Genomic DNA, 26,286 nt, shown 5'->3' with positions numbered 1-26,286 from the left:
GAAGTGCAAGTAGATAAATAGGTACCACTCTGGCGGGAAGGTAAATGCCGTTTCCATGCGCTGCTCTGGTTCGCCAGAAGTGGCTTAGTCATGCTGGCCGCATGACCCGGAAGCTGCACGCCGGCTTCCTTGCCAATAGAGCGAGATGAGCGCCACAATCCCAGAGTTGCCCGTGACTGGACCTAATGGTCAGGGGTCCCTTTACCTTTACCTTAATACATCAATATATCATCCAAAATCAGCCCTAACACACATCATGAATGGTGATACATTGCCAGGTCAAAAAGTATGAAACCAATATCACAATATGGACTTCAAACCAATTTTGGATGATCTATTGATGTCTTGCCCAGCCCTAAGTATATGATAGGGATTATTAGCAAAAGGATTGAAAATTAAACTGCCATCATTGTAACATCATTACGTAAACCTACGTTGCAGCAGCTTTAGGAAAAAGGCATATTGTTTTGATCACTGTATCTCAAAAAGGGTGTTGTACAGCTTGAAAAAGCGTAGGAAAAGGCAACCCAAATGATCAGGGGTCTGGAACAACTCCACTATGAGGAAGGGATATATTTGGACATTGTTATGGGGGGGGGGAGAGAAGATGAGTAAGGGAAGGCGGACATGAAAGAGCTTTATAAAATGATGCATAGCATAAAGAAAGTGGAGAGAAAGAAGACTTTCTCCCTGTCGTCATATATGAGTCATCCAAAGAAAAAATGAAATCAATTGGCAGGTGATTCAGGACAGACAAAATAAGTGATGCGATAGCAGGGAATTAATTTATGGCATTCGATCCACAAGATGTATTGTAGTGCTGGCCAAGAAGTAGTGGTCTGATTTACCCAGTTTTGGACATACCCTTGGGTACTGAAAGTGGAAGTGTTGAGCTTCCGTAGTTAATATTTACCTGTTTTGCTTTTTTAATTATTATTTCTAGCTATGGATTGCATCAAAATTTCCATTCAGAATTTGTCCAGGCTTGCTGACTCCCTGTCTCCTCGTGATGTATGCGAAGCAATCAACATCATCCTGTGCTTTGTGAGGGATTCGTACCTGATCTCTCCCGCCTTGCTTTTGGAGTTTGAGAACAACGGGGGCTATCAGCTCCTGCTGAAAGTGTTTCTCAGGCAAGTCTGTTGATACAGCCTGTTGGTTGTCATAGTGTGAAGACTGTGTGTTTTTTCATTGAGTAATTCTATTGTATTTTGTCACGAGACTCTTGGTTTCATTAATGTGTGCTTTTTAGGACTCAAGCTTTCTAGCCACAAGTCCATACTTTCTTGATCCGTGTCCAAACTCTGCTTTTATTTTTGCCCTGACTCTTTCGTTAGGAAGAGGAAAGCCACCTCTTTAACGCTGAGCAGAAACTAACGCCAATTTGGGTTTTCTGCAGAACTGGGTTTTGCTCCAATTCAGTGGTAAATAGCTGCCGTTGTTTTTTCAGGGAAAGGACTGGGGCAAAATACCCAAAGTGCCTGGACGTGAAGCTCTAGAGTTCCATTTGACAAAAAGCTCAGTAGAGCATGAGACTCTTAATCTCAAGGTTGTGGGTTGGGGCCCCACATTGGTTGAAAGAGTCCTGCATTTGCAGGAAGTTGGACTAGATGACTCTCATAAAAGGTAAAGGGACCCCTGACCATTAGGTCCAGTCATGGCCGACTCTGGGGTTGTGGCGCTCATCTCGCTTTATTGGCCGAGGGAGCCGGTGTACAGCTTCCGGGTCATGTGGCCAGCATGACTAAGCCGCTTCTGGCGAACCAGAGCAGTGCATGGAAACGCCGTTTACCTTCCCACTGGAGTGGTACCTATTTATCTACTTGCACTTTGACGTGCTTTTGAACTGCTAGGTTGGCAGGAGCTGGGACCGAGCAACGGGAGCTCACCCTATTGCTGGGATTCAAACCGCCGACCTACTGATTGGCAAGTCCTAGGCTCTGTGGTTTAACCCACAGTGCCACCCGCGTCCCAGATGACTCTCATAGCCCCTTCCAACTCTACATTTCTATGAAAGCACAGCCCTGTGCTGAGAAACATGGCACAAAGGGAAGTCTGGATGAGCCCTAACTTCACTTTATTTCCTACCATGGTTGCAAATTTAATTGTTGGGTCTCTGTTACACCACACTGAGCTGCGTTTTGGTCCTTCAAAGACCAAAACGATATGTTTGGCAGAGAACCCAAGAGCCCCAATCCTGAGTTTACATCAAACATTCAGATTTCTGGGTTTTCTAACATGTCTGCTTCTTCTAAATTCCTGACCTAGAGAGGGACAGCTCTGATGAGTTCAGTTTTGTTTTGGTTCTGCGTTTTTATTTTGGGTAGAGAGCTATTAACTCTTTTCAACCAATGTGGTGGAACTGTTTAAATCACGACAGGAGGAGCACCAGGCTAGTTGTATTAAGCAGCTATTCATTGTTCAAAAGGGGAGATTAAAGTATGGTTACCAGAAATTCCCTATTTCCCGGGGACAGTCCCTGAATTTACAAATCTGTCCCCGGACAAAATCCGTCCCCGGAATGTCCCCGGATTTCATTTAATGTCCCCGGATTTATATTTGAAGTGTTGTAGATTTATTAGTAGGGAATGAATGTTGCGTGATTGGTTCAACAGCACATGACACATCATATGGGGACTTCCGGTGAGGCAAAATGGTGGACGCCACGGCAGCAAGCAGCTCCTGAAGCCAGCCAATTGCTCTACCAGGCTGGCTCCAGGCTGCTGAGACTGCTGCTGCCACTGCCGAGGGGGAACCGGGGACGCCTGGTGCGTCAACTGGGGGAACCGCTGACTCCCCCATGACCCAAATTGAGACAGGAGCAAGAGTGTCCAGCCAATTGGCTGACTGCCCAGTGGCGCTCCGGGGCCAGGTAAACCACAGAGCCGACACAGGGAGAAAGAGGAGAGGAGACAGAGAAGAAAGAGGGAGCCCCGACCTTGCCGTGTTGCCGCTTCTGAGGAGAGGTAGGAGAGCACTGGGAGGGCAAAGACACGTAGCCAAGCCCAGGCCCAACCCGAGCCCACTCCATGGCGGCTAGCGCTCCTAGAGAGCAGGCCGGGACCCAGAAGAAGGCCACACGACAGAGGAGACCACAGAAGTGAAGATCGTTCTGCCCGGACACTGAGGTCCAGCGCCGAGGGCCTTCTGGCGGTTCCCTCATTGCGAGAAGCAAAGCTACAGGGAACCAGGCAGAGGGCCTTCTCGGTAGTGGTGCCCGCCCTGTGGAACGCCCTCCCACCAGATGTCAAAGAGAAAATTAACTACCAAACTTTTAGAAGACATCTAAAGGGCAGCCCTGTTTAGGGAAGCTTTTAATGTTTAATAGGTTATTGTATTTTAGTGTTTTGTTGGAAGCCGCCCAGAGTGCCTGGGGGGACCCAGCCAGATGGGCGGGGTATAAATAAATTACTACTACTACTACTACTACTACTACTTTTTTAAAACAAATTACTTTTTCTTCCTCTTTTTTTTAAAAAAAGTTTCCCCGGATTCTTTGACAAATAATAATAATCTGGTATAGATTAAAGGCTCCCCTTGCCATATTCCCCCCTCCCCAGTGAATTGTGCTCCAATCTGCACCTCTGTCCAAGGGTGGGGATCAGTTAGGTTTACAGAGGAAACCAGACTCAACTGTTCCTCCCATCACTATCTGGACAACATGATGTCATAGCTAGTATGATTACCGGTATCTCCTCCCTGGTCTTGAATTAGTCAGTCCTAATTTCAGCCTTGAGTATCTTTAGCTGTTCCTTCTCTCATATATGTCTTCTTGGGAATTCTGCACTGCAGCAGTGGCAGTGAGGTGCCCAGTTGCTGTTTCCACATGTGATAACTAAGTTCTCCATCTGCGTTTCCAGATATGAAGGGCTGCTGAGCAGCAAAGAAGACGCCAATGTTAAAGAAATGCTGGATTTCCTGGCACAACTGACTGTTTGTGGGAAAACAGAACTGAAGGTTTCAGGCAATATTACACCTCCCCAGCTGCCGCAATTCAGTGCTAAACAGTCCCCTTCTCCAGGTATGTATCATGTGGCCAATGATGTGAGGGAATTTGGCTGCATGGCATGAAAATGTGAAAGGGGATGCGGGTGGTGCTGTGGGTTAAACCACAGAGCCTAGGACTTGCCAGTCGGAAGGTCGGCCGTTCAAATCCCTGCGACGGGGTGAGCTCCTGTTGCTCGATCCCAGCTCCTGCCAACCTAGCAGTTCGAAAGCACATCAAAGTGCAAGTAGATAAATAGGTACTGCTCCAGCGGGAAGGTAAACGGCGTTTCCGTGCGCTGCTCTGGTTCTCCAGAAGTGGCTTGGTCATGGTGGCCAGCTGTACGCCAGCTCCCTCGGCCAATAAAGCGAGATAGAATCATAGAATAGAATCATAGAATCATAGAATCATAGAGTTGGAAGAGACCACAAGGGCCATCGAGTCCAACCCCCTGCCAAGCAGGAAACACCATCAGAGCACTCCTGACATATGGTTGTCAAGCCTCTGCTTATGAGTGCCGCAACCCCAGAGTCAGTCATGACTGGACCTAATGGTCAGGCGTCCCTTTACCTTTATGATATGTGGGAACATGCAACCAGGAATTTAAACACAGCCTGTGAAAAAGTGAGAAGAAATCAGGCATTCAACACTTCCATGGCTGCCAAGAGTAGTTGGTTCGCAACATAAAAAAGAGATCAGAAGTGTGTTCCTTCGTTATGGATCATTTCCATAATTAATTGGAAAAAAATGTTTTAAAGCACTCCCCCCCAACCCCCCCCCCGAGTCCTTTCTGTTGGGGATAGTTCAGACTGAAATTCCCAGGTGTCAAAAAAGTTATTTAGGTTTGCTGCTACTGCGGCCTGTGTTTTGTTAGCCCAAAAATGGAAAACGAGCGAGGTCCCAGCCAAAGAAAAATGACAACTTAAGTTGACGGAATAGGCACAACTTGCAGACTTAACATATAGAAAAATAAGAGAACAAGAAGAACATACGTTTAAAGATTGGAAAATGTTTATTGACTATGTGGGAAATAATTGTGTCCTCTGAAAACGTTAGCAGCATTAAGATAAATTCAACAGTGGAAATAAGTTTTGGTGGATACAATAATGGAATACTGAACGGTATTGTTTTTGTAAAACGTGCAGGTGTAGCACCCTGCTTGTGGTTAACGCTTAGCTGGAATGAAATATTCAACGCAGCAATAGAGAAATTAAAATAATTATTTATTTGTCAGACAAATAAATGAGAGGCACAGTGGTATATGGTTACCAAGCTCTGGCCTGGCCTCCTGCCATTATGGCCAGCACTTATATTCCCTTAATCCAGCCCCCTTTGCTCCTCCTTGGGCTGCCTCTGTCCAATCAGCCTGGTTGGATTTCCTATTGGCTGATTGCTATAACCAATCACAATAGATACACCCATTTCCTTCTATCCTTATAAGGGAGACAAAGAGCTATATATAAATGACAAATAAGTAATAATATATCTTACATGGAATCTTAATTACCAGCTCACCTCTTGCCCTCCTTGCCCTATTGCCTTCTAAAACAAATGGTTAATCTTAAATTTTTATCTTAAACATATGTCAAGGATCTTGAGTTTCACATCAACATTGAAAGATCTACTTCATTTGAAGGTTTCTAAACAAATGTCTGACAGCCATATATCAGGACCGCTTGGATGGCGTCTTCTTGTCTAGCAGGGGGGCTTAGACTGGTAGCTGACTTAATTTCAAAATACAACTCTTACAACTATATGAAATCTAGCATTTCTTAAATCCTTTGCATAATTACATTTAAGACAATATATTTAATACACAACACAGGTAGCCTCTTAAAAGGAATAAAGCTTCTCAAAGTAGAAAGGAAGGAACTCAGTAAAAAACAGTTTTTAAAGAAGGCTCTTTAGTTTACACCTCCCCCTTTCACCCTCCTTTCCAGCCTCAAAATAAAATAGGAAGAAGCTTCTTTTTCCCCAGCCAAGCCAGTTGCCTTTTCTCTCAGTTTAAGAAAGAAACAGTTTTTAGAAGATTTCCTAGAAATGCTCTCTTTTTCTGTCAGCTAGATGCTTCTCCCCATTTGCCTCTGGCCTTAGAAAATACAGCTCAAGGTTTAAGAGAGGCCCATGGTATCATTTTACTATTTGCCCATTCCTAATTATATTTATCTCTGCCTTTGTTATCTTCTGTAACATGTAGGGTCAATGTCCTGCTCTTAGTCTGTATTTTCAGCTTTTACGACTTTGAGAATTGTTTTCTGCTATCAATCAAGGGGGGGCCCCTTGTCTTAGGAGAATGGCCAAGGTTTTCTCTGCCTGGCATGAAACATTTGAAAATCTAAGCCCTCTCTTTAATATACAAGCCCTGATCAAACATTAATAAAATGCAGGCTTATGCCTGATGCCTCATTCCCCCCTTTCAAGCTCAAGGACCTTCGTCCCAAGTGTCCTTGATAGCTTGACCTTCATCATATTCCTGAGGTAAAGCTCTGTATAGGGCCATGATATGAGGTAGAGTTTCATTTGAAACCATCTTGCTAATTGTACTTCTAAAACATGAAATGATACATGGCATCATACATAAAACCATTACCACTACTGTCAAGAAAAACAAGCAAGACAATAGTATCCCTTTGAGTCCTGTGACATTAGGTAACCAATTGGTGAGCCATCCCATATCCCATCCTTCCCATGTTTGTACTGGGACATGTGCTATATTCTCCATCTTTGTGGCCAACACACGGATTGCCTCACCATTATCAGAAATGTTAAAGCAACAGGCATTCCCTGTCAAGTTCAAGACTCCACATAGGCCTCCCTGCTTGGCAAGTACATAATCCATTCCCATTTTCAGCTGCAAAATGGCGGCTCTACTTTCATCCAACTGTTGTGCAATAAGTCTCAAACTCTGGGCTGTTGCATTGGTTACAAGTTCCACTACTGCTTGCAATCGAATTATTCTGTTTAGATTATAGATAGGATCCCGTGCCCCTTGTATGAGCTCACCAGGATTCCAGGAGGCAGGATCATAATAGGCTATAATGCGCTCTGGTGGCCAATCATCAGTACCGCTCCAACTTTGGGTACTTCCTCCTGCTATATGAGAAATATCAGCGTTTCTTCGTGTACGCTTGGCCAAATTAGTAGGCATAATCCACATTGGTGGTAATACCCATCCCAGGAAACAAGTCCCACTCCATTTGGAGGGGAGTTTCTTGTATGCCCATTCTCCACATATCCACCACAACCATCGGGTCTGAGGTTTTTGGTACGTGGAGTACAGAAGGCGGAATATCAGAAGAGGTAGAGAGTTCACAGTGCAGTATGTTAGATTGCCTTTTTCTGTCACAGTTATGTTCCATACCACTTTCCATGCATGAATAAAAGGAGGTGCACAGGGCAAGGCATTCCGAGTTCGATAGGTAGTATCGTGTGCCCAGGTATTCTTAATATTATCCCAAGTATAGTGACAATGAGAAGAGCCTATCATGGTAGAATCAGCTGCATCTGATGATTTATGTACACAGAATTCCCCTTGTACAGGTATAACTCGTAATGGTTTAGTTGAGTTCCATCCGGGGAAATTCTGTACTTCTGTTTGGTGTGGTATTTCGCTTACCATACCAATGGCATCTAATGGTATCGGTAATAAGGGCATACCTCCCTCTGAATCATCTGGCCCAAGAGAGCAAACAAGGCAATTGGTCCTATTTGCAACATTGGCTACCATTTCAGCTAAACCTACCCACATATTGTGGTCATGGCGGAATCCATATTTAGTCAATTTGGCCAGATTCAAGGACCCTTCCCCTTCCCAAGGGATCAGGATTAATAATAAAATCATGTTGATGTCTAGCATATGCATTCCTTCCACAAAAGATTACCTTATTGTGATAGCAAATAAATATTAGTCCCAATATAATTCCCCCAGTGACAGGAATGGGGAACCACCAAGACCAAAACATATATCCCGAGGATCCCCAATGAGTAATATCTCTGATAATTGTTCCACAAAGGGGGGGGCAGTCAATCAATTGTATAAGAGAATCTTCCCTTCCACAATCGCTGGTTCAGATGCTCCTCAAGCTTCAGGCGTGCGCAGGTCAGCCAGCTTCCAGGTTGTGGCTGCAGCAGGCCGGTCGTCTAATGTTGCCCGTGACCTAGCCCGTTCCCGGTAGGGCTAGATACAGGGGTTTTTGGAGAGAGTCAGTTTTAAAGGATTAGAGGGGTCACCTTTGCACGTCCAACTGCCTTCGGACTTCTTCAAACGGGAGTGATGAATCCAGGGGGTCACCTCAGCTACCTTCACCGCTGTTGGAGTAGAGAGCAAGACGGTGTAAGGTCCACGCCACTTAGGTGCAAGTGGATCACGTTTCCACTCTTTCACCCATACGCTATCGCCAGCCTGGAACTGATGAATCGGCTCGGCAATGCTGCACGGCGTGCGCTCGAGGACCCACCTGTTAAGAGAAACAAAAACACGGGAGAGAGATTGCACTTGTCCCTGTGTCACATGGTCTCCTATTTGTTTAAGATCAGCTGGAATATTCTGAACAAAGGAGGGCGGTCTCCCGTACAGGAGCTCAAAAGGTGACAACTTAAGTCTTTTTGTGGGTGCACACCGAACACGAAACAGTGTTATGGGTAACACATCTACCCATCCCAATCCCGTTTCCTGGGTTAATTTTGCCAATTGGGTTTTCAGAGTCCGATTCATTCTTTCAGTTTTCCCTGAACTCTGAGGCCTATAGGCTGCATGCAGTCTCCATTTCACTTGTAAGACTCGACATACTTCTTGTACTACTTGATCAATGAACGCTGGCCCATTATCACTTCCAATGCATCTAGGTAATCCAAACCTCGGGATCAATTCAGTGAGGAGTCTCTTAGTTACTTCTCGTGCCTTTTCAGTTCGGGTGGGAAAAGCTTCAACCCATCCGGTAAGAGTATCTACAAACACAAGGAGATACTTGAATCCCTTAGAAGGGACCAGCTCTGTGAAGTCCACAATTAGGCTTTCCATGGGGACATATCCCACATGTTGGATTCCAGGAGGTTGTACCGGTCCCTGCCTGGGATTGTTTTTAGCACAAAGAACACATTTCTGTGAAATGCAAGTTGCTAATTGTGATAGGTTAATAATATACAACTTCCGACTGAGACTCTCTCTGGTTGCAGTACCGCCAAGGTGAGTAGATTCATGATAATTTCTTACAATTGTGCCTGCTAGGTGATGAGGTACATAAATCCTATTGTCCGGCAGGATCATCCAACCGTCCTTCACAACTGCTCCTTCCTGTTCAGCCCACTTCCTCTCTTCTGGGGTATAGTGAGGTTTAACTTCTTCTGGAACTACCTCTGGTATGAGGGCTGCTATAAATCCTCCCACAGGCTTTTGGGCTGCCTCTCGGGCTGCTTTGTCAGCAGCATGATTTCCTCTGGTTATTGGATCCCTTCCTCGTCCATGACCTTTGCAGTGCATTACAGCAATCTGTTCTGGAGCCCATACTGCTTCTAACAGGATTTCTACTTCAGGTCCATATTTCAAGGCCTTCCCGTGGGCTCCTATTAGACCTCTTTCTTTCCATAGAGCTCCATGTGCATGCAGGGTTAAGAAGGCATATTTAGAATCAGTATAGATGTTTGCCTTACATCCGGCTGCCAATTGCAGAGCTCTAGTTAAACCTATAAGTTCAGCTTTTTGTGCTGAGGTGCCAGCAGGCAAAGCTTCAGCTTCCACAACTTCCTCGTTGGTGACCACAGCATATCCTGCTCGTCTGGCACCTTCATGCAGGTAACTGCTACCATCAGTATAATATACAACATCTGGATTTTTCAATGGTTCATCTTTCAGATCGGGTCTACTGGAATAAACTTCATCCATTACTTGGAGGCAATCATGTGATTCTTCATCATCTACCTCTGGTAGGGGCAGCAAAGTTGCTGGATTGAGCATATTCACTACTCGTAGATGAATCCTGGGATTTTCACACAATAGGCCTTGGTACCTAGCCATCCTTGGGTTCGTTAGCCAATAACTACCCTTATATTCCATGAGTGTCAAAACAGCATGAGGTACATTCACATACATCGTCTGGCCGAAGGTAAATTTATCAGCTTCTTTGACAAGGCTTGCAGTGGCCGCTACTGCCCTTAGGCATGGAGGCCATCCTTTTGCTACTGAGTCCAATTGTTTTGACAAATAAGCTACTGGACGGTTCCAACTTCCTAATCTCTGGGTCAGGACTGCCGCTGCAATCCCATTCTGTTCATGTACATACAGCTGAAAGGGTTTTTCCGAATTAGGCAGTCCAAGGGCTGGGGCCTCCATAAGTCGTTGTTTGATAACTAAAAAGGCTTGTTGCTGCTCAGGTCCCCATACGAATGGGTCCTTTTCTGCACCTCGAGTGCTTTCATGTAAGGGCTTGGCCAGACTGCTGAAATCAGGTATCCATAGTCTACAAAACCCTGCTGTTCCCAGGAATCCTCTGAGTTGTTTCCTTGTGGTAGGTTCCTTGATAAGGCAAATAGCTTCTTTCCTCTCTGGTCTCAATGCTCGTTGTTGGTGTGAGATGTCAAAGCCCAAATATTTGACCTTTTCTAAACATAACTGTGCCTTTTTCTGGGAAACTCGGTAGCCAGCTTGCCAGAGCAAGTGGAGCAGTTCCTCTGTACCTTCTTTACAGGTATCAAAATCCTTTGCTGCTAGTATAAGGTCATCTACATATTGCAGAACCACCTTTTCTCCAGGTATTGAGGGGTAACTTGTTAGATCCTTTGCCAAGGCAGTGCCAAATAAAGTTGGGGAATTTTTGAATCCCTGGGGCAATCTCGTCCAAGTTAGCTGGCCTTTTGTTCCTGTCAAAGGGTCTTCCCACTGGAAGGCAAATATAGGTTGGCTCTGTGGTGCCAGCCGGCAACAGAAGAATGCATCTTTCAAGTCCAATACAGTAAAAAATGTTGCTTCTGGTGGGATCAAACTCAGCAAGGTATATGGGTTTGGTACATTTGGGTGCAAGGTCTCGATAGCCTGGTTTACGAGCCTCAAGTCCTGCACTGGCCTGTATTCATCTGTCCCAGGTTTTCGAACAGGCAAAAGGGGTGTGTTCCATTCTGATTGGCAGGGCTTAAGCAGACCATATTTTAATAGGCGGTCCAAATGTTTCTGGATGCCCTCTGCTGCTCGCCGGGGTAAAGGATATTGCTTTACAGATACAGGGGTAGCCATAGGTTTTAAGGTTACTACAATTGGAGCTATATTCTTGGCCATTCCTGGTGGGCTATTTTCGGCCCATACTCCTGGTGGCACCTGTAGAGTTCGGAGGAGCTTGTTTAACTCTGTATCCAATGTGGGTTGGACTTGCAGGGCTGACATTAGGCGCCATGATTGTTCCTTAGGTACTGAGAGGGAAATTATTCCTGCTGCCTTTGATGGCAGTTTCATTTCTGGACCTCGAGGAGTGAAGGTGATTTGGGCCTGCAATTTGGACAGCATATCTCTACCTAAGAGAGGTATTGGACACTCAGGTATATACAAAAACTGATGGGTTAAACGATGTCCCCCAATCTGGCATTCCAAAGGTTGGAGGAAAGACCTCTTAGCTGACTGACCAGTGGCACTTTTAATGACTACACTTTTGGATGCCTTTTTCTGCAATAGTTCTGGGAGTACTGAGTATTCAGCCCCAGTATCAATCATAAAGTCTATTAAATGGCTTCCTAATTGAATCGTGACCGTGGGCTCCTGGAAGCCTAACTTTATGGAGTCCGGTCGTTCCTAGTCTTGGGTAAAATCCTCCTCTGCCAGTCCAATGACATTGTCTCTACTCTGTCCTTGTCCAGGTCTCTGATATCTTCCATCTCGGATCATTCCCCGTCCCCGTCCCTGGTTTCTTGGGCCGGAGCCTGGGCCTGGGCCTGGGCCTGGGCGTACTTCTTCCAACCTCAGGGGTTCAGGACACTCCCGCTTCCAATGACCCTCCTTCTTGCAATTCGCACATTGATTCCTTCCCAGTGGTGGATTCCTTCCCCGCCCTCTTCCTCCATTTAAGGGGCGGTAGTCTTGCTTCACTGCTGTGGCTAGCATTACCATCTTTTCCTTCTGCCACTTCTTCTTCTCTTGCTTCTCAGCCTCATCCCTATTCCGATAAACTCGGCGTGCAATGGCCATAATTTGGCTCATCAGCATCCCTTCCCATCCTTCTGATTTCTGAATTTTCTTACGAATGTCAGAAGCGCACTGGGCCACAAATGTAGCAGTAATCATTCTGCTGTTTTCAGGGGCTTCAGGGTCAAAAGGAGTCCATATACGATAGGCTTCTTGCAGCCTCTCTAAAAAGTCTCCTGGACTCTCATTTGGTTTCTGTTCTACTTCTGAGACTTTAGACATATTAGTGGGCTTCTGGCATGCCCTGTGGATACCTTGCACAAGCGTCTGGCGATAGGTGGTAAGCCTGGCCAGGTGAATTGCATTGTTTGGATCCCAATTAGGATCTTCCAAGGGAAAGTTGTCTTGGAGATGACGGTCAATATTAAAAATATTTCCCACTCTGGCCTGCTCACGCAAATATATCTGTGCCTTTTCAATTATGTCTCTCCTTTCCTCAGTGGTGAACAGAGTATTCAGGAGCTGGCGGCAATCTGTCCAAGTAGGACTATGAGTATTTATTATTGAAGTCACCAAGTCCATCATAGCCTGAGGTTTTTCTGCAAAAGATGGGGTGTGTGTTTTCCAATTCATCAGATCCGTAGTTGTGAATGGAATGTACTGGAGGGTCGAAGTTCGAGGTGGCCGTGGTCCGAGTTGCCCGTTAACCAGCACAGGCTCCTCAAGTGCATCAAATACTCTTCTGAGAGGGGCTACTACGTGATCTTTCTCTTCGCTTTGCTCTAGGGGCCTCAAATCATAGGGGATGGTATTTGTCCCAAGGCGTTCTTTTAGCAGCCTTATACGCCTGGCTGTATTGCTTGCTGACCGATTAAGGTCTCCCTGTAACTTCTGTAATAATTCTCTAGGACTTGGATGTACAGGGGTTTGGGGTAGGCAATCAGTTGTTCCACTAAAAGAGACTGTAGATGGAGTTCTACTGGGACTCACAGATGGAATAACCACTTCTGCTTGGGCTTCATTATAGGCCTCCAATGCCTCCTGAAGATATTTATCATAATCTATCAAGGAATCAAGTTCTGTGACTCCAGCCCCATTATTCATTCCACTTTCTTGCCTTGGGGTTACAACTGGTGGAGGGTTTGGATTAGGCTCCCTTCGATGTGGAGCATAGGGTGGAGGTGGAAGCACCTCTTCCTCTGGTCCCTCAAAAATGGGTTTGAGTTTATTTGGCAAGATTCCTTTCCTAGCTTCGGCTTTTACAGCCAATAATTTGCATCGTTGGACTTTGCATTCCCTTATCCATGGAGGATTTTTATTTAATGTGCTCAGCCAGGAATCTATATATGAAAATTGTTCTGGGCACCCTCCAGTTTCTTTGGCGATGTTAGACCAAAGTTTGCTTACTAAATTTATATCAAAGGTTCCTTGAGATGGCCATTCAGTATTTTGCTTCGGCCACTCTAATTCACATAACGTTCTCAAGCGCTCTGGCGTCATTTTGACTCCATACGCCCCTGAGAAGGCTTTCTTAAAATTATTTAACATACATTCAAGAGGTGTATTTTCCCCTTTTGAACCCCCAACTCCCATTGTATGGCCCTGTGAAGTATCCACTCAGTCACTCACACACACGCTTCGTGGGTTTCCTTGCCCAGATGGAGTCGCCTCACTGGGAACCGAAGTACTACCCACTCCACACTCAGGTCAGCTACAGATTGCTCTGTACTTTCTCACACATACAATGCGCTGGATACTTCACCACACACTACCTCCCAACTTTCCCTTTTCCCCCACCAGATCACCATCTGATGTATCCAACCACCTAGCGTACTCAGTTCCCACTTACTGAGACGCAGAAGTTTGATCAAGACTTCTCTTCCTCCCAATTAATTGGAGGGCCAAAAATCCCTTTGTGCACTTACCCTTGGTTGGTTCCGTTTCCCCCCGGTCCGTCGCCGCCAGTGAGCAGGGTATCAGACAGACGAGACTTCTGCGTTCCCCCTGGAAAAATTTACCAGTGCGCGCTTGGGTAAGCAGTTTAGAGATCCTCTCTCTTGTACCCTGCTCAGTAGAGCGAAGGGGCTGCGTTCCAGCAGACCACTTATCCGAGTCACAGGGCACCATAAAATGTAGCACCCTGCTTGTGGTTAACGCTTAGCTGGAATGAAATATTCAACGCAGCAATAGAGAAATTAAAATAATTATTTATTTGTCAGACAAATAAATGAGAGGCACAGTGGTATATGGTTACCAAGCTCTGGCCTGGCCTCCTGCCATTATGGCCAGCACTTATATTCCCTTAATCCAGCCCCCTTTGCTCCTCCTTGGGCTGCCTCTGTCCAATCAGCCTGGTTGGATTTCCTATTGGCTGATTGCTATAACCAATCACAATAGATACACCCATTTACTTCTATCCTTATAAGGGAGACAAAGAGCTATATATAAATGACAAATAAGTAATAATATATCTTACATGGAATCTTAATTACCAGCTCACCTCTTGCCCTCCTTGCCCTATTGCCTTCTAAAACAAATGGTTAATCTTAAATTTTTATCTTAAACATATGTCAAGGATCTTGAGTTTCACATCAACATTGAAAGATCTACTTCATTTGAAGGTTTCTAAACAAATGTCTGACAGCCATATATCAGGACCGCTTGGATGGCGTCTTCTTGTCTAGCAGGGGGGCTTAGACTGGTAGCTGACTTAATTTCAAAATACAACTCTTACAACTATATGAAATCTAGCATTTCTTAAATCCTTTGCATAATTACATTTAAGACAATATATTTAATACACAACACAGGTAGCCTCTTAAAAGGAATAAAGCTTCTCAAAGTAGAAAGGAAGGAACTCAGTAAAAAACAGTTTTTAAAGAAGGCTCTTTAGTTTACACCTCCCCCTTTCACCCTCCTTTCCAGCCTCAAAATAAAATAGGAAGAAGCTTCTTTTTCCCCAGCCAAGCCAGTTGCCTTTTCTCTCAGTTTAAGAAAGAAACAGTTTTTAGAAGATTTCCTAGAAATGCTCTCTTTTTCTGTCAGCTAGATGCTTCTCCCCATTTGCCTCTGGCCTTAGAAAATACAGCTCAAGGTTTAAGAGAGGCCCATGGTATCATTTTACTATTTGCCCATTCCTAATTATATTTATCTCTGCCTTTGTTATCTTCTGTAACATGTAGGGTCAATGTCCTGCTCTTAGTCTGTATTTTCAGCTTTTACGACTTTGAGAATTGTTTTCTGCTATCAATCAAGGGGGGGCCCCTTGTCTTAGGAGAATGGCCAAGGTTTTCTCTGCCTGGCATGAAACATTTGAAAATCTAAGCCCTCTCTTTAATATACAAGCCCTGATCAAACATTAATAAAATGCAGGCTTATGCCTGATGCCTCACAGGGAATTGTGATATGTAAAATGAACCATGGAAGGAGAAGAAGGGAAGTCATTGATATTTTAATGACGTAAAAATGAGCATTTTAAATTGCAAAACAGAAAATTTAATCAAAATTATATACAAAAAAGAGAAGCGTGTGCCTTCAAACAGTAACAGTTTTAATTCTGAACATTTGGACCAGAAGTGGTCATGCTTTGAGAATCCCCATCTAATGCGGGCTTCCTCAATGGAAGCACCTCTCGTTTAAGTGCCCTGAAAAGGCTACATACCAAACATTGCAGCAGGAGCATGGACATTAATTTCCATAGCATTTACATGACAGCAAAGCTTGCTAGATTTCCCCCAATAATGTCTTAGGAAGAGGGCTGTTAAGACTTTTTATTTAAAAAAAGGAGTGGTTGCAAATAATCACCCAGGGAGAATACCAGAGAAATTGCTGATGCTCTTGTTCCCCCCCCCCCCCAGGAAATACGGTGAAAAACCTGAAAGCCTTCCAGGTGCTGGAGTCCCTTTTTCGGAAATCGAGCAACGCAGAGCTCTGCCAGCACATCTTACTGGCCCTGAAAGATATCTGGACCTGGAACCCCATGAACTTTTTCCTCCTGGAGTGGTCTCTTCAGCCCATTTCCCAGTTTGTGGGCATCATCCCCCTCAAACCCATGGTGGTCCAGAGACAGTTCTTCCAGTTGGTGGAGTCCTTGGTGCTGGATCTCTCGTACATCCCCCACGAGATCCTAAAGGATGTTCAGGGCTTGATCAAGGAGAGTCCTGATCCACTGTGCACTGCACTTGCTCTGCGCTGTCTCCACAGCATCACAAAGAGGGACCTGCTCTTCACAGATATCTTCAGAGACTCGGGGCTCTTGGGAATGCTACTCGCGCAACTGCGCAAAGAGGCGAAGATATTGAGAAAAAAAGGTACCATATTTTTCGCTCTATAAGATGCACCAGACCACAAGACACACCTAGTTTTTGGAGGAAGAAAACAAGAAAAAAAAAAATCTGAATCTCAGAAGCCAGAAGAGCAAGAGGGATCGCTACGCAGTGAAAGCAGCAATCCCTCTTGCTGTTCTGGCTTCTGGGATAGCTGCGCAGCCTGCATTCGCTCCATAAGACGCACACACATTTCCCCTTACTTTTTAGGAGGGAAAAAGTGAGTCTTATAGAGCAAAAAATACAGTACAATGCATTAACCACACCTCTATGTCAGCGCTTCTCAACCTGTGGGTCCCCAGATGTTGTTGGACTACAACTCCCATCATCCCTGAGCTCTGGGCTTGCTAGCTAGGGGTGATGGGAGTTGTAGTTCAACAACATCTGGGGACCTACAGGTTGAGAAAGGCTGCTCTATGTAGTGCAGTTTCAGCCAGGCAGCATGGACGCTGGTGGCGCTGTGGTCTAAACCACTGAGTCTCTTGGGCTTGCTGATCAGAAGGTCGGTGGTTCGAATCCCCACTACGGAGGGGCCCAGGAAGGGGTCCTGCCTATAACGGAGCAGGATTTAATGCCTCCACCACTAGGGCTGAGCAAAGTCTGGTCTTCAATATCATGATATATCACCAACTTAACACTGTGATATACCTATATATCACGATGTCTGAAATAAGGATGTAACCATGTAGAGGTGAACGAGGTAATGTCCTGGTAACTGCTACTACAAAATGGTAGTTGGGATGTTGGTGGCTCTGTGCTCTAAACCAGTGTTTCCCAACCTTTTTTGGGCAAAGGCACACTTGTTTCATGAAAAAAATCTCGAGGCACACCACCATTACAGCCCCGTGACGTCAGCGTGCAGCGTCACGCCGGGAGGGACATGAATTGCTAGCAAATTACATACCGTATTTTTCGCACCATTGGACGCACCGGACAATAGGACACACTTTGTTTTAGAGGGGGGAGAACAAGGGAAAAAAAAATCTCCCCCTCTCTGCCCAGCGCCCCTTCAGTGAAGCGGCAGGAGGCGCTGCACAGAGAGGGGGAGAACTTTCCCCCTCTTGTTTTCCTGCTCTAAAACAAGGTGTCGTTTAAGGTGCGTTCAGGGGCTACCTTGGAAGCCTGGAGAGCGAGAGGGGTCGGTGTGCACTGACCCCTCTCGCTCTCCAGGCTTCAGGTTCCTTTTGACCTGCTCTTTGGGGCTGGGGGGGGGAGCCCACCACCAGCCCCAAAGAGCAGGTCAGGGAGCAGCGGAAAGGCGCAGCGGAGAGGCTCCTGCCATAGCCACGCATCACCTCTCCAGCCAGGAGGGTCGCAGGGGTTGCTTTAGCCCCGCGAGCGCTCTCCCGGCTGGAGAGGTGACGTGCGGCTATGGCAGGAGCCTCTAAAGCTGCGCGTCACCTCTCCAGCCAGGACAGGGTCGCGGGGTGCTTCTTTAGCCCCGCGACCCTCTCCCGGCTGGGGAGGTGACACGCAGCTATGGCAGGAGCCTCTATAGCAGCGCGTCACCTCCCCAGCCGGGAGAGCGCGCGCGGGGCTAAAGCAGCCTCCCGCGACCCTCTCCCAGCTGGAGAGGTGACACGCAGCTATGGCAGGAGCCTCTATAGCAGCGCGTCACCTCCCCAGCCGGGAGAGCGCGCGCGGGGCTAAAGCAGCCTCCCGCGACCCTCTCTCAGCTGGAGAGGTGACATGCAGCTATGGCAGGAGCCTCTATAGCAGCGCGTCACCTCCCCAGCCGGGAGAGCGTGCGCGGGGCTAAAGCAGCCCCCCGCGACCCTCTCCCAGCTGGAGAGGTGACACGCAGCTATGGCAGGAGCCTCTATAGCAGCGCGTCACCTCCCCAGCCGGGAGAGCGCGCGCGGGGCTAAAGCAGCCCCCCGCGACCCTCTCCCAGCTGGAGAGGTGACACGCAGCTATGGCAGGAGCCTCTATAGCAGCGCGTCACCTCCCCAGCCGGGAGAGCGCGCGCGGGGCTAAAGCAGCCTCCCGCGACCCTCTCCTAGCTGGAGAGGTGACACGCAGCTATGGCAGGAGCCTCTATAGCAGCGCGTCACCTCCCCAGCCGGGAGAGCGCGCGCGGGGCTAAAGCAGCCTCCCGCGACCCTCTCCCAGCTGGAGAGGTGACGCGCAGCTACGGCAGGAGCCTCTATAGCCGCGCGTCACCTCCCCAGCCGGGAGAGCGCGTGCGGAGCTAAAGCAGCCTCCCGCGACCCTCTCCCAGCTGGAGAGGTGACGCGCAGCTACGGCAGGAGCCTCTATAGCCGCGCATCACCTCCCCAGCCAGGAGAGGGTCGCGGGGTGCTTCTTTAGCCCCGCGTGCGCTCTCCCGGCTGGAGAGGTGACGTGGGGCTGTAGAGGCTCCTGCCATAGCTGCGCTTCACCTCTCCAGCCGGGAGAGGGTCGCGGGGCTACGGCGTCTTCGCTCCATAGGACGCACACACATTTCCCCTTCATTTTTGAAGGGGAAAAAGTGCGTCCTATAGAGCGAAAAATACGGTAATCACCTCCTTGAGGGCTGGCTCATCTTCTCCGAAGGCAGAAGCCCATTAATTAACAGCACAGACTCACACCATAGCCAAGACGAGGGGGGAAAACCTCAGTCATGCACAGTCATGCACATGTGGGGGCTAAATGAGGACGAAGACTGGGCAGAGAGCAGGGTTCAAATCACCCCACCTGGCCAGGACAATCCCTGGGTGCTCCCTTGGGCCACTCGCCTGACCCACCTCGCAGGGCTGTTGTTGCGAGGATAACACGGGGAGAACCACGCGCGCCCCCGGGAGCTCCTTGGAGGAGAAAGCGGGCGATGAATGCAATGCACGAAATATATGAGAGGCGACCAGGTTTTGCAGGTGAGGGGCCCCCGCTAGCCTCCGCTTCCAACACCCGGCGCAACGACGCCGAAGTTTCCCCCCGGGCTCGGCTCGGGGAGCAGCGCTGCTCCCCCCTGGCTCCCCTTCACCCTCCCGGCTCTCTCTGCCACCCACTGGGGACCCCCCTCACCTGCCAAGTCCGGAGCGCCGGTGGAAGTTGCATGCATGCATGCAGGGCGCCGCGTTGCCATTGCATTGTACTGCACTCCATGCAACGCCTGCACGCATGCATTGCCTTGCACGCACGCCAAGGGGTCTCCCCGCGGTCTGATGCGTCCCCTCCGGCGCGGATGCAGCATTGCAAAAATAACCCCCCCGACGCAGCCCTACCTGGGGGGCAGCCTCCGCCGCTCCGCCTCCGCGGGGATCCCCGGGCTCCATCCTGCCGCCCGATCTCCGCGGGGGCGCAGGCAGGCTGCGCGGGGTCTGCGCGGAAGAGCCCCTGCCCGCCCGGCCGCCGCCGCTGCGCTCATTCCATGGCCGGGAGAAGAGCGCTTCAAACAAAACGCCCGGCCCGCCAGGCCACGCTGGGAAACGTAGTTCACGCACCCCGCGCGGGCGCGGAGCCCAAGGGCGAGGGGACTACGGATCCCAGCAGCCCCCGCGCCAGGGACGGAGGGGGAGAGGCCGGGTGCAGGGATGGAGGGACGGGTGGGCGAGCGAGTGAGTGAGTGGCAGCCGCCAAGCCTTGGCCGAGAGCCAGGAGGAGGAGGAGGGAGGTGCAGAGCGGGAGGGAGGGAACCCCAGGGGTCATCTAGTGACGGCGCCCCAATTGAAAATTTGACTTTAAAAAAAAAAATCTTTCGATTTTTTAAATTTTTCCCGCGGCACACCAGGCAACATCTCGCGGCACACTAGTGTGCCGCGGAACAGTGGTTGGGAAACACTGCTCTAAACCACTGAGCCTCTTGGGCTTGCCGATCAGAAGGTTGGTGGTTCGAATCCCTGAGACGGGGTGAGCTCCCATTGCTCGGTCCCAGATCCTGCCAACCTGGCAGTTCGAAAGCACACCAGTGCAAGTAGATAAATAGGTTGTGGCGGGAAGGTAAATGGCGTTTCTGTGTGCTCTGGTTTCCATCACGGTGTTCTGTTGTGCCAGAAGCGGTTTAGTCCTGCTGGCCACATGACCTGGAAAGCTGTTTGGGGACAAACGCCGGCTCCCTCAGCCTGAAAGCGAGATGAGCACCACACCCTCATTGTCGCCTTTGACTGGACTTAACCGTCATGGAGTCCTTACCTTTACTTTTTTAAATGAATGTGTATATTAGTGAAAATAACAAACACTAGAGGATGTTGCCTTGTGGATATCTATATCTATATTAGGTGAAATTCGCATACAAATATGGGTTTGAGCCCCACGTTCGGCAAAAAGATTGGTTGGAGGTTGGAGAAGATGACCTCTGTGGTCCCTTCCAAATCTATGATTCTATGATTCTCTGTGTGTATTAGCAGAAATCTGTACCTGAATGCCGATAAATTTTCATTGGGACTTTAAAAAAAATTGCAAATGGATGTGGAAATGTGGATAGCTGGACTCAAGCCTGGAAAAATGAGAAAAACAGAAACCAAAATTGCCAGATTTGCCCACCATCCCTATCAACAGCTGATGTTAGTGTTTGCCTGATGTAGCCACAGAGTGTTTCCTGGCTCTGCTACTTTCTTCTGAACCTGCCTTGTCATTGAACCTGCTCCCTTATCATTGTGTAGGGACGCGGGTGGTGCTGTGGGTTAAACCACAGAGCCTAGGGCTTGCCAATCAGAAGGTCGGCAGTTCGAATCCCCGCGACGGGGTGAGCTCCTGTTGCTCAGTCCCTGCTCCTGCCAACCTAGCAGTTCAAAAGCACGTCAAAGTGCAAGTAGATAAATAGGTATCGCTCCAGCGGGAAGGTAAACGGCGTTTCCGTGCACTGCTCTGGTTTGCCAGAAGCGGCTTAGTCATGCTGGCCACATGACCCGGAAGCTGTATGCTGGCTCCCTCGGCCAATAAAGCGAGATGAATGCCGCAACCCCAGATTCACGGCTGGACCTAATGGTCAGGGGTCCTTTTTATCATTGTGTGGTCTAAACCACTGAGCCTAGGACTTGCCAATCGGAAGGTCGGCGGTTCGAATCCCCACGACGGAGTGAGCTCCCGTTGCTCGGTCCCAGCTCCTGTCAACTTAGCAGTTCGAAAGCACGTCAAAGTGCAAGTAGATAAATAGGTACCGGTCTGGGGGGAAGGTAAATGGCGTTTCCATGCGCTGCTCTGGTTTCGCCAGAAGCGGCTTAGTCATGCTGGCCACATGACCCGGAAAAACTGTCTGCGGACAAACGCCGGCTCCCTCGGCCAGTAAAGCGAGATGAGCATGGCCACCCCAGAGTCGTTCGTGACTGGACTTAACTGTCAGGGCTCCTTTACCTTTACCTTTACACCTCAGTCAGATAGTGGCATTCCTCTACTTCCTTGTTGCTCACCTGTTCAGCTTCAACAGCCCTTACCAGTTCCTCATGAGATGGCATTGTTTCCTTTCGGGAACTGGTTCTCCTGTTTGATTTTAGAAATGCCCTCCTCCATAAGAAGCGTTGTTGCTGAGGCAATTGGTCTGGTTTCTTTCTATCCAGGTGGAAACCAAGCAGCCTATCAGGATCAGGCGAAGGAAAGAGAGCTCACCAATAGGACACTGAAGCTGGTGGCTTCTCTTACAGAAGGATCTGTTAGGAACACAGGTAAGAAGAGTCCATGTAGTGCTGTTGGTCCCTCTTTATGATTATGTGTCCCAGGGGCTGGAGAAGAGACCCCTTATTCAACTATGGAGAAGTGACCCAAACTGGTATTCTGGATTTCCTCTCCAGAAGGGTCATTCTGCTTTTTATTTAGTCTTGTTCGATTAAGGATAAATTTGTCTTTGCTGGATTAATTTCGGTTTCAGACATTTAATCAAAAACTGGCAATTTTCCTCCTGTTTCTTTTTTTTTTTTTGGATAATAATTTTTATTAGTTTTCAATTACAATCTAATAATAGCCTCATTATAACAATACCAATCTATAATACAATTACTAATACCAATCATCCTTATACTGAATTATATAATTTAGGGGGTCCCCCAAGTGCTAGAATTGATTGATGATTTTCTTTATTTCTGCATTCCAAAATCTCAATAATTTCAATTACATTCCAGTCATAATAATAATCCCTTATACAGTAACTGCAATATTAATAACTTCTATGCGTGTTGACACATTAAATGATTTATAGAACTACAAGTGAGACACTCAACCTATATCCTTGTTCCTCATGTGTGTGGCAATTATTCTGTCTGTGGTGTTTCTTCCTGTCTTTGTAAAATGTTACGTCTCTTCTTTTCCCAGTTGTTGCTGTTATCCATTATGCCTTGGGCGGAGCTGATATCCCATTGCTGTTCCAGAAATTTCTCCCTCACTCTGTCCCATGCTTCGTTGTTTTGCAACTTTAACAATAGCTGCAAAATTCAGTCTGTCTCAATAAATAACCTTTTTTCACCATTATCCCTCTCAGACTGGGAAAATAAGACAGCCGAATGAAGCCTTATCTCAAATTTTCACTCCCGTTTCAGTTTTGGTTAGAATTGTCCTATATTGCTATGTGTGATACTGCAGAACGCTTACAAAAGTAAAGATGGGGGCCCTCTAATTTGCTATTTCCATGCTTTTTCCATGCATGAGTGAATTTCTAAGCCATTGTTTCCCAAACTTGGGTCTCCAGCTGTTTTTGGACTACAACTCCTATCAGCTTTAGCTAGTGGCCAGGGATGATGGGAATTGTAGTCTGAAAACAGCTGGAGAAACACTGTTCTAAGTGCTTTAACTCTTCTCTAGAGTTAGAACTGACATTATTCACTATAATCCTTATATTTGTTTTTGGTGATTCTCGGCTAGCTAGCTGGTCCTCTCGAAGACCCTGGATAATTTATGCAATAGGATAAGTACTAAAACTAATATATCTTCAAAATTATGTCGGTATGCAGCAATCCAAGATGTGGTGTGGTCATGGATCAGTTAACTATGTTTACTTACTGCTTTAGTGGTTCTCAGAGACTACGGGATGGTGCCATATATCAAGATTTTTATAGACGATGAATTGTACCGAAATGATACCCTGACTATCTTGGAGCATCTGTCAGTTATCAACCCTGAGGAGTACATGAGTATCATTGTTGGGGCCTTGTGCTCTTCTACCCAAGGGGAACTAAACTTCAAGCTGGATCTACTTAAGGTGATAAATACGAAATGCTCCTTGTTTATTTAGTTCCCCTCCCTCTTTATGTAGAAATACGTGATGGCTGGGCTTGATCCTTTCTACTTTTGTTTTCCCCTCCTGCACTGAATGCTAAGGAAATTCTATATTATTGATTGATTGATTGATTGATTGATTTTGTATACCGCCCTTCACTGGGGTGCCCCTGAGAGGCCTGTGCCCTGGCGCAACGAACCACTAAGCCCTATGGGAAAGACGGCTCTGTATAGAAGCGCAACAGGCTGAATGGTAATGTTTGTAACAAATTTCTTTACTGGTTACTTCCTAACATGCGAATCATGTACACCATATACAATCCTTAAGGTATATAACCTATTTAATTAAATCCAACGCAGATACAGTGGTACCTCGGGTTACATAAGCTTCAGGTTACATATGCTTCAGGTTACAGACTCCGCTAACCTACGCTTCAGGTTACAGACTCCGCTAACCCAGAAATAGTGCTTCAGGTTAAGAACTTTGCTTCAGGATGAAAACAGAAATTGTGCTCCGGCGGCGCGGCGGCAGTGGGAGGCCTCATTAGCTAAAGTGGTGCTTCAGGTTAAGAACAGTTTCAGGTTAAGAACAGACCTCTGGAACGAATTAAGTACTTAACTCAAGGTACCACTGTATATTTCTTCCTTCATAATACATTATTATGTTACACAGTCTTCAAATGATTAAGGAAAGGCTCCCAGAATGTCACGGAAGATATTGATCATAGTGTTATCAAGTGTCTATATTTGTATTATATAGAACTATTAACAGCTGAGGAAGCCCTTTGGGGCGAAACAAGGAAATACTGGAAACCTTGTTCCGCCTACCCAGCTGCCTGGGCCGGCCCGCCTGTGTCTCTGCCTGGGCCAATGTGCCTGTGTCTCCTACCTATACTAGCCAGCCTCATCAGCTGTATTGTCCATGACATTCCGGTGACCTTTCCTTAATCATTCGAGGACTGTGTAAACACAAGAATGTATTAAGAAGGAATAAATATACAGTGGACACTCGTGTTGTGAACGTGATCTGTGCGGGATCCACGTTCACAACCCGCAGTGGTGTGTCTGTGCATGTGCGGGTTGCGACTCCGCGCTTCTGCGCATGCGCGACTGCCGAAACCCGGAAATAACCCGTTCCGGTACTTCCGGGTTTCGGCGGTCCACAACCTGAAAAAATGCTATCTGAAGCGTCTGTAACCCGAGGTATGACTATCTTCATTGGATTTAATTAAATAGGTTATATACCTTAAGGATTGTGTATGGTGTACATCCTGGACTTGATTCACATGTTAGGAAGTACCGTATTTTTTGCTCTATAAGACTCACTTTTTCCCTCCTAAAAATTAAGGGGAAATGTGTGTGCGTCTTATGGAGTGAATGCAGGCTGCGCAGCTATCCCAGAAGCCAGAACAGCAAGAGGGATTGCTGCTTTCACTGCGCAGCGATCCCTCTTGCTGTTCTGGCTTCTGAGATTCAGAATATTTTTTTTCTTGTTTTCCTCCTCCAAAAACTAAGTGCATCTTGTGGTCTGGTGCGTCTTATAGAGCAAAAAATACGGTAGCCAGTAAAGAAATTTGTTACAAACATTGCCATTCAGCCTGTTGTGCTCTATATATTGTAACTACCCCATCAAGAGGGGACGCGGGTGGCGCTGTGGTCTAAACCACAGAGCCCAGGGCTTGCCAATCAGAAGGTCGGCGGTTTCAATCCCCGTGATGGGGTGAGCTCCCGTTGCTCAGTTCCTACTCCTGCCAACCTAGCAGTTCGAAAGCACATCAAAGTGCAAGTAGATAGATAGGTACTGCTCCGGCAGGAAGGTAAACAGCGTTTCTGTACGCTGCTCTGGTTTGCCAGAAGCAAGATCAGGCAACCTCCCGTCCATCTGGTCATGGGAGCCACCCACTAACAGTGCCTCCCATCTTATCTGGATTGAGCTTCAGTTCATTGGCTCTCATCCAGTCCATTACCGATTCAGAACATCCGCTGCCACACCTGCAGATGTAAAGGAGAAACAGAGCTGTGTGTCATCAGCATATTGCTACTTCATAGCAGGCCCTATTCATCATTGCCAGCACATCTGTGAGAAGGATTTCAGGCCAGATGGGAACACTATATCAGCTATGTAGACAAGTCAGTTCTGACTCCATAGTTTTGCAGTTATTTCAAGTTTCTAGGAGCTGTTCAGATTCTTTAAAACAGGGCTTGTGTTCTAATTTTCTTCATCCCACCCCACAACTGGGGTGGTCTCTGTGGGAATGTTCAGGGATGCAGGAGAGGATATATTGTCTGATTATATCCTTATCCAACTTGTGTTAACAAGTTCTCCAATTTCAGCAGAGTAATACATTCCCCTTTATTTTAAGTTTGCAGCGGCTGCATTTGCTCAGGCTCGCTAAAGCCTCTATAATAATTATTCTGGTAATTTCCCCTTATTCCCTCATGAAATAGAAGCGATGACACAGTCTTTTACAAAAGTATAAAAAGAGTTTACTCACATTCTGTTCACAATCAGATCCCAGAAGGCAGACTTAGGCTTAATGAAGTAATAGACATTTGGAATCTATCTTATAAGAAGACAATCCCTTTGTCCTCTCTTGGCTGGAAGCCAAGAGTGCATCTTTCACTCAGCAGATGTTGCTTCTTTGATGCATGTGGTGAAAGAGAGAAGGAAGAGAAGGAAGATGGCTGCCCTGCCCTGTGCTTTTATCATTACCTGCACAGGTGAGGCCACACCCACCTCTAGTCACATG

General features: G+C 47.1%; 1 protein-coding gene across 2 annotated transcripts in view; it reads left to right on the top strand.

Annotated features, from left to right (window-relative positions):
* WDFY4 (WDFY family member 4) overlaps positions 1 to 26,286 on the top strand; it is a 218,664-nt gene that overhangs the window by 18,048 nt on the left and 174,330 nt on the right. Inside the window, exons 7-11 of one of the 2 annotated variants that reach the window (XM_083505395.1) lie at positions 944 to 1,133; positions 3,861 to 4,021; positions 15,947 to 16,399; positions 21,889 to 21,993; positions 23,329 to 23,519. In XM_083505395.1, the coding sequence (XP_083361521.1) occupies positions 944 to 1,133; positions 3,861 to 4,021; positions 15,947 to 16,399; positions 21,889 to 21,993; positions 23,329 to 23,519 (1,100 nt within the window). Of the gene's footprint in view, positions 1 to 943; positions 1,134 to 3,860; positions 4,022 to 15,946; positions 16,400 to 21,888; positions 21,994 to 23,328; positions 23,520 to 25,628; positions 25,667 to 26,286 lie in introns of those variants that run through there. The other variant, XM_083505396.1, reaches the window with a different exon arrangement.

Source organism: Podarcis liolepis (assembly GCF_965112155.1).
Source record: "Podarcis liolepis genome assembly, chromosome: 5".
In the NCBI taxonomy this organism is placed as follows: Eukaryota; Metazoa; Chordata; class Lepidosauria; order Squamata; family Lacertidae; genus Podarcis; species Podarcis liolepis.
This window is presented reverse-complemented; position numbering and strand designations above follow the sequence as displayed.